This window comes from Berghia stephanieae, chromosome 5, assembly GCF_034508935.2.
Source record: "Berghia stephanieae isolate SIO BIC M18660-M18661 chromosome 5, UCSD_Bste_1.3, whole genome shotgun sequence".
NCBI classification, from domain to species: Eukaryota; Metazoa; Mollusca; class Gastropoda; order Nudibranchia; family Aeolidiidae; genus Berghia; species Berghia stephanieae.
Genome location: NC_088364.1, coordinates 30,699,652 through 30,709,032, shown reverse-complemented (window position 1 = coordinate 30,709,032; position 9,381 = coordinate 30,699,652). Strand labels below are relative to the sequence as shown.

The following is a 9,381-nucleotide window of genomic DNA, read 5'->3' as shown; positions in this document are numbered from 1 at the left end:
GTCCTACATGTTAAATGTTGCTGTTGACCAGGGACCCCTTGTAAAGCGCATTGAGCACGTTAAGTGGATATTGCGCTATATAAATGCTCAATCTTTTATAAATGTCATTTTGACTCCCTTTATCTTACGTCACAGTTTTTGCGTGAACTAACAATGTTCACTTCAGTAGATGGAAAAGGCATCGATAGCATTGGTGATTACATATTATATTCTTTCCAAAAAGGGTTGCTCCATAATTGCTGGCAAGTCTAAAGATTATAAAACTATTTTTAAAGATTAATATTCAAGTAACTTGCAAACCTTTATCAAATTAAGGGCAATTCTATCACCGGTTGACTCAAATAATTATTCAGAAAATCTCCTAGGGCATTATGATCGGTCATTTGACGTTGGGAATCGCCATCGACAGTCCTGTTGCCAGATTCATTTTCGGGTACCTACAGACTTTTTTACTGGACCGAGTTTGAACATTGATGTCTCAAAAGCTTCGTCTTATTCTATGTTAATTGGTAGTATACTTAATAAAATAGACACGCGAATGTGCCTAATAGTCTTTATTTCTCCTTAATTATAATCGGGTTGGCCACTCGTATTTTTAAACAAATGAGATGTCTATAAACATAGTATCAAGTGCAAGTTTCATATCATTTCCAAGCGATTTTTATATTTTGTGCCACCTTTGACATTATTTATCATGGGACAGCCCTTACAACATTACATTTAAGGGTTTAATAAGTACATTGACCTTTCAATTAACAATCAATTGAATGTGTTGTTTGAAAAAAAATCATAACAAACTCTCTTCCCCCCCCCCCCCCCCCCCAAAAAAAAAAAAAAAAAAAAAAAAAACAGAGTAAGAGGCAATTTGTGATTATGGAAAAAGTATTATTGATGCTGTAATGCTCTTTACATCTATAAACCGTTTGAAAAATGCATTAATGCAGTGTTTTTATAACATTTAAAACAAAGCGCTGATTCAAACTTAGGCTCTACTGCACTGAAGGTTCATCGTTTGGTTGTAAAAGTGGTTGTTACGGTAACATTTTACATTGTTGCACCGGTAAATTTGAGGTTTATGACACTAGGCTTCTGACCTGTAAGTTAAAGGTTTAAATCCCACCCTATTGGCGCCGCGAAATCGAGACTTTTGAGAAGGCTTCTCATAATTTATCATCATATTCCGATATACAAGAGTATCAAGCCAGTAACAGCGTAGTCTGTCGCTGTCTGTGTGGCTATGTGGTCTTGTGGTATGACACTCGCTTTCGGATCGGAAGGTCCTGGGTTCGCATAGTTGAGTCCTCGGAAAAGGCTCTTTACTCACATTCTCTCACCGTACTCGGGTGTAAAATGAGTACATGGCCGTTAACAGCGTTGTCTCTGCCCGAAAAAATTATAATATCGCGTCATGTTCCGTCTTACATGTTAAGTGTTGCTGTTGGACAGGGACCCCTTGTAAAGCGCTCTGAGCACGTTTAGTGGATATTGCGCTATATAAAAGATCAATTAAATTTTTTTTTGGAAAGAAACTAGAATGACGCTTCACAGTCTACATGAATCTTCATGTGTGTTCAGCTTTGCTATTGTCTTGAAACCCTTTATACAGAGTTTTAATAACATGTGAATATTGCGCTTTGCAAAAGCACTCTATTGAACGCAAGTAAGATATAGTAAATTGATAAGTACATGAATGAGTGAGAAAAGGAATAACTGAGTAAAAAGTTTTAAAAAATAGAGCGCAATTCTTAATCTATAAATGTGACTCAGCGCTTCAAAACAGTGTTATAGAGGAATTGATAGGAACCCGACACGTGGATTTAGACACAAGATCATGAGAAACACGAACCTCGAGTGGATTGCAATGCAAGAAATAGTACGTATTCTCCATCATAACAAATAAAAATTAACCCAAAGTTAATTTTTGTTTCTATCAATTGCATTTCCAGCACCTTGTTCCTCCCGACCTAGTACCCCTTCGAGACGATAGGTCATAAATGAATAACATTAACCCTCTTCTTACCACCCATAGGAAAATCGTCACATTCGTTAGGATGCAACAGACAATTTTCTCATTCTGATTTCTCTTGTACGCCACACAATTTAAAGAAATACTTTGATTACAGCTATAGATACTAAAAACTGTGCTGTAGAGCTCACTTGCTACTTTGAAAAGTCTATTCTTGTGTTGGTTTGGAGTGAATTTTCAGGGGAAATTCTAAAAATAGCTGGTAAGGAGAGAGTTAAGACACTTGGGAGCGAAATAGTATGTATGAAAGCTATCACATGTGTAAACAAAATAGATGGCGAGCAAATGAAAAGATCAATCTTAGAAAGGGATGGAAACCCAACTCACTTCAAACATCCACCCATTGATTTATTGTCCCCCTTCTCTGCCCCCTATGGCAGCGGCAGCCCATACACTCAATCATCTTTACATTGTACACAATTCAATTATTGCAACATTCCATCTTATCAATGCCCTTACGATAAATCTCTTTCTTCCCCGATCTGACTTCCAGACATAAAAAAGATGAAAGGCGAATATGAAATAAAAGCCACTAGGACATCAAATAAAAACCTATAAACTCGGTCTGTACAATGAAATAAAAGGTCGGCTTTCTTTCCTTTTGATCAGAAGGAATTGGAGGCGAAAACAGGATTGTAATGCATGCCTACATTGGAGCAAACAGTGAGTGATGGTTTGTGATTGGTTGTCATGGTAACGGCACGGAAACTGATAATCACTTGGGATCTTTAACGATCGAGACTCAGTTTAAATGGGGGCGTTTTTTATTTCTTTTATTTTCTTTAGTTGATTTTATCGACGGAGACAAAAATGAGAGCAATGAAAAGGTCTTTTGAAATGCTTAGCTGATGTAGAATAAATAAAGACGAGAGGGGATAGAGATGGAAACAGATGTAGAGAATCAATTTTTATTCGTTTAGAGTTTACGAAGCTTTAGCTTCGGATTGTATTGAATAATTTATACTGTTTACTTTTTGATATTTATCTAGTCTCTCCGGAAGATCGATAGTTCTGTTAGTTATCTCGTGTATGTTTTTGGGAGTGGAGTATTTGATTTTTATGGTAAGAAGAACGTTATAATGTAGCCAGCTGAATTGATCAGAGAGCCGAGATAGAGATTATTTGCTCGAATACAAAGGCGTCTCATGCCAAATATTTGAATGAAAGGAGTCTTAAACAAATTCTTCTAGGTTACAAGTAACATCTTAGATGAGTAAGAAAAGGATCGAAGAAATAAAAAAATAACCCAACAAAAACCCTTGAGCGTTTATATAGCGCAATATCCACTAAACGTGCTCAAAGCGCTGTTACATACAAGGGGTCCTTGACCAACTCGTAGTACGGGACATGACGCCTGTTCGGCGATATTGCAATCTTTTCCCACAGACACAGCACTGTTTACTGGCATGTACTCATTTTACACCTGAGTACGATGAGAGAATATGAATAAGTAGCCTTTTCCAATTACTCAGCTATGCGAGGCTCGAACTCAGGACCTTCCGATCCGAAAGCGAATGTCTTACTACTAGACCATATAACCGCACAGAAAAGGATGAAATTGAATATTGGAAGCGATAAAAGTGGCTAAAACATTTGATTCTACACCTCCCCATAAATTATAGTAACGCGTCAGGCTATCAAGTTTACAATGATAATTTAGGACTTCAGAAAACAAGCTCGTACAGCGATTGGCAAACGTCCGGAATTCCAGAAAGCAAGACTGTAAGAATCGTATATCTATTATTATGCTGATACAAAGAGAAAAAAAACTGGATTATTTGACTAACGTTTGCGCATCTTATCTAATTTTAAAACGCAATCCTACTTAAAGTTGTTAGTCGTAAGAATATTAAACAAGTTTAGAAAGTTTCGAACGTCTCGCGCTCAGAAAACAAACCCAAATAAGTTAAAATTATGAAAGATTTTACAAGACGTTAAATCTGCAATGATGAGCGCAATTTGTCCAAAACATCTGATCTAAGAGGTATCGGGTTAAATATGGCGGAAAGTAGTCTTGCGAACTATGCAAAAGGTAGCAAAACTGTTTGATACAACAGAATAAACTCAGGCTCGATGGGACAAAACCTGTTTTAAAAAGAGTAATTATTTGTATAAGATAATTGATTCATATTTTTTATGACTTTGAAATATACAGCTTTTTGTTTCTTAAAACGTTTTTTATACACCTCTCGTTATTTGGGGGTGGGGGGGGGGGGGGGTGAGGGGGGGGGGGGGGGCGCACGAATTTACTATAGCGTAATAGCAAAAATAATATTACCAGACGTCCCTAATTTGCTTTGTAAAATGAAAAAACGCGGTATTTAATTTTTTTTAAATTACCGGCACGCATAGGGTTTCTCTAAAAATAGATTTATCAGGGTATATTATCCTGAATACATTGAAAATAATTATAATCATAACACCTCTGTTCCTCTTTGTCTCTTTTAAAATACAGGTCAAATGTAATAATAATATAGTGCATCTCCCCGACTTATAATGTGTTACGCAAATAAATAGAGATGGTCTATAGTGTTACATTCCATTAAATTTTACCATTTTGCATTCTTAGAATTTGTAATATGTGTTAAAATAATGCGTAGTAATACGATTTTAATTATAATCAGTAACCCATTGACCTCTAGAAAAAACCTCGGAAACTCGATCTTTCGCCTTTGAGTGAAAATGAATTCCCGTCATTAGTCCAAAAATCGTATAATAATGTCAAATAATTAAATTCGAGAACCAACCATTGTGCAAAAAATAAATTCATGTAATAAACAATAATAAATAATAATTAATAAATGAGCTTTTATATAGCGCAATATCCACTAAATGTGCTCAAAGCGCTTTACAAGGGGTTCCTGGTCAACAGCAACATTTAACATGTAGGACGAGACATGACGCCTATTAGGCGATATTACAATTTTTCGGACAAAGACAACGTTGTTAACGGCCAGGTACTAATTTTACACCTGAGTAAGGTGAGAGAATGTGGGTACAGTGTTATTTTCCAAGGACTCAACTATGCGCCAAGCGAGGCTCGAACCCAGGATCTTCCGATCCGAAAGCGAGTGTCATACCACTAGACCACATAGCCGCACAATCAAGCCACTGGAACGGTGTAAGATGGGCGTTAATCGATGTCACAACTCAAAGTCTTAGTACTTGATACTTGAAACTTGAAAATTTTGGAAGCAGGGAGCAGCTTGGTTCGGCGATAGTATGGTCTTTACTTCGTACCCAAAAGCTACCGAGTTCGGATACCCCGCCTCGCTGTGTGGCCTTGAATAATAAGTCACCTGTTCTTAGCTCACGCCTGGTTTATTCCAGTTGTCGCTAGGATTAGATCCTAAACACAAATTTCCCCTTAAGAATGAATAAAGAGAATTTTTAAAAAAATTATTTATAATAAAAAGATTCTTGAATTTCTGCGATTGGAAATTATCGCAATAAGCGGAGCCAAGCTCGCGCAACGACATTAGTAGCATATCAATCTCCTAACGCTGGCTTTTAATAATCTCATATAAACATATATATATATATATATATATATATATATATATATATATATATATATATATGTGTGTGTGTGTGTGTATGGAGAGAGAGAGAGAGAGAGAGAGAGAGAGAGAGAAACGATGGGTGATAGAAGTGGAAAGAGAGAGGGAGGAAGAGAGAGAGAGAGAGAGAGAGAGAGAGAGAGATGTAATTGAGCTGAAATTGAGCTTTATTTATAATTGAGCTTTATATAGCGCAATATCCACTAAATGTGCTCAAAGCTCTTTACAAGGGGTCCCTGGTCAACAGCAGCATTTAACATGTAGGACGGGACATGACGCCTGTTAGGCGATATTACAATTTTTCGGACAAAGACAACGCTGTAAACGGCCAGGTTCTCATTTTACACCTGAGTACGGTGAGAGAATGTGAGTAAAGAGCCTTTTCCAAGGACTCAACTATGCGCCGAGCGCAAGGCTCGAACCCAGGAGTGTCATACCACTAGACCACATAGCCCCACATGTAGGGGCGAATGCGCGCGCGCACTACGGGAACATGTTTCAATGTGTTGTATTTCTTTTTTGTAATGAAACCCATGATATTCTCAATGTTGTTTGATTTGACGCATTGTTGATGAATAATGTATTGAGTACTTAGTCCATTTGTCTGACGTGTTTATGAGTGATATATTGAGGACATCAAAACAAGGTTAATCTATTCTCATCTATTCGATGTTCAAACGATATCAATCCAACATTAAGATAGAACGAAGTTGACATCACTCACTCAGGTCTTTGTTATCGTTTTTTGCCATCCATGTTTATGAGTAATTCTCACTAAACTGTATTAACCAGCCTGTAAACGTTCAACTTGACACAGAGTATTGTTTGTTGGTCTGTTATATTTCCGGAAGGCAATGTTGTGAATATCTTAGCCACGGCACACCATCTAGAGATAGTTTGCGCTTGGCTAAGAAGCTCACAACATTGCCACCCGGAAATATAACGAACCAACACATAAAACTGGCATAACCTTAAACGTTTATAGTCTGGTTAATGCAGTTTAGTGAGAATTACTCATAAACATGGATAGCAAAAATCAATAACAAAGACCAGAGTGACGTCATATTCATTCCATCTATAGTCCTTTGGAGAGAAAAAGTTATGAATACGGTGATGATAGTTGGGGGAGGGGGGGGGGGGGGGAGTTACATTGGACAATATGAAAGGTATTTACGAATTTTATTTATAAAAACTGCCATTTTTTATTTTCTTCAAAATGCTAATTGGAATAATGATGAAGATGATGATGATGATGATGATGATGCTGTTGATGATGATGATGATGATGATGATGATGATGATGATGATGATGATGATGATGATGATGATGCTTTGATAAAAATAGTCATCTCTGTGATGACGGCTCACTGAAAGCTTATGCAATTCTATCATTTACTTTTTTAAAAGAATTGTTGAATTTGTTTAAAATTGACTCCTTTAAGATTGGACTACAATTGCCAGGTTTTTATGGTTATTTTCCGTCATTACAATTTTTGTAATACTTAGTGCAATTATGGCTTTTATATAGGAACATTAGATGGATCATCATGAAAAAGTGCCTTACCCACACTATTGACGTTTTGAATGAATTTACCAGTCACTATCAATCCAACAATCTGGCAAGTGCAACGATATCGATATCTACTCTTTATCTATACCGCATAATCAACCTACAATTTTATGGGAACTAAGACCGCTAAAGCATCTCCTTACCACCTGTTGGAAAATCGTCACATTTGTTACTATGCAACCGTCACTTTTCTCATCCAGACTTCCTTTCTTTTTTCGATAGCTATAAAAACTTGACATTCTGTAATAGAGCTCATCATATTGTCGAATAATATTATGTATAGAATGCGCTTGTTGCTTTTCTGTTTGAGTAAGAAATGTCTGTTTTTTGTGTTGGGTGGGTGTGAAGTTTTGGGGAAAATCCTGAAGATGGCTGGTAAGGAGATGGTTAAATTCATGGGTGGAGCATTTAAAAAGTAACTAATGTGTACAATAATGGTTGTGTATAGAGCTAACCATAATATGATGACGCCGTCAAAACATGACCGATATTCTTTTCATAATTAGATGCAAATGACCCGAACTATGCTGCAATTGACCCTTAGGATCCAATCAACATTTTTGTTTACACATTGCATAGCAGCAGACTGTCAACTGTCAAAGATGCGAGAAGGGATTGAGTGGGATAATTTCATTTTTAAAAAAATCTCCCTACCCCTAATCCCCTCATTTTTTCACCTCTTCTCATCTCTCTGTCGCAGGGATCCCTTGTCTCGCTGTTTGTCCAGTCGTGAGGAGGTGTGTAGGGACCTAAAGTTTGTTTTGAACTCGGATTATGATTTTATCAGGAAAGGACGAGAGTCAATAATTTTATGAATAGGCCAGACTTTTGCAGGTTGAAAGTGGTGGGAGCAACGCACTATGAAAGATCGGGATTTTTAAAAAAATGTTTTACTTTTGTTGACATTCCAACTACTGAGGACTTTTGTGTTTGTTTTTTATAATTAACAAACATTCCAGATTGTAACTGTTACCCATAAATAAAAACCAAACAAACACTATCCATCTATTATGAAAATTGTGTTTTCTCAAATGATATCCGAATCAATCACTGCATGAGCATGAAACAGACTTGAGTAAAGGAAACGTCAGCTCTGTAAGTGAGAATCGGTGAGTGAAGCTAGTGATTGTCGGTCGAATTACGAAGTGAATTATAAAGATGAAAACAAATCTACAAAGCACTCTAAAGTTATGCAGTGAGACATCCAAAGTTAAAGACCGGAACGCTATAACGGGTTAACATTGAAGTAAATATTTATGAATGAAGAGAATGACAGAGAGAGGAGAAGTGCAGTGATACAATCTAAAGAGAAGATAGGATGAGATAAGCTAGAACGAGGTGTGGGATGCAGTGCACAAGATGAAAAGGGGGAAAGCAGTTGGCCCAGACGAAATACCAGCAGAAGTCTGGAAATCACTTGGAGATGAAGGGTTAAATTTCCTGGTATGGTTATTCAACGCCATCTTACAGAAAGAGAAAATGCCAGAAGAATGGACAAAAAGTACGTTGATTCCCAGATACAAAAATAAAGATGTTCAAGAATGGCAACTATAGGGGCATCAAGTTAATGAGCCATACAATGAAGATATTGGAAAGAGTAACGATAAGAGGATTAGAAAAGATGTAGACATAAGTGAAGAACAGTTTGGATTTGTTCCTGGAAAAAGTACAACGGATGCTATATTTGCTCTAAAAGTGACCGCAAAAAGTATAGAGAAAAGCAAAGAGAATTCCATTGTATGTTCATTGACCTGGAGAAAGCCTGTGGTAGGGTACCAAGAGAAGAAAGGTGGTACTGCCTAAGAGCAAAAGGGGTAACAGAGAAATATATCAAAGTTATCCAAGTATGTACCAAGGAAACAAAACAGTGGTAAGAACAGCTGTTGACTCAACTGATCTATTTAATGTTAGAGTTGGATTACACCAGGGATCTGCTCTCAGCCCACTGCTGTTTGCAATAATAATGGATGTTCTAACAAAACCCAATCGACGAGAGGCACCATGGAACATGATGCATGCGGATGACGTTGTACTTTTGAATGATACAAAAGCTGAGGCGGAAAAGGAACTGGGGGATTGGAGACTGGTGTTGGAAAGGAGGTGAATAAGGGTAAGCAGATTGAAGACAGAGTATTTGTGTATCGGACAACAGAGAGCAGGACCACCAATAAAGATAGGAGAAGAGGATGTGCCAGAGACAAATCAATTCAAATACTTAGGAACAA

The 9,381-nt window shown here is 37.2% G+C and overlaps 1 protein-coding gene across 1 annotated transcript; it reads left to right on the top strand.

The window, feature by feature from the left end:
- Positions 1-8,515: 8,515 nt before the first annotated feature.
- Positions 8,516-8,959, top strand: LOC144973919 (uncharacterized). Its single transcript, XM_078916807.1, has 2 exons — positions 8,516-8,599; positions 8,711-8,959. The coding sequence occupies exons 1-2, from the start codon at positions 8,516-8,518 to the stop codon at positions 8,957-8,959; spliced, it is 333 nt and encodes a 110-aa protein (XP_078772933.1).
- Positions 8,960-9,381: the final 422 nt, after the last annotated feature.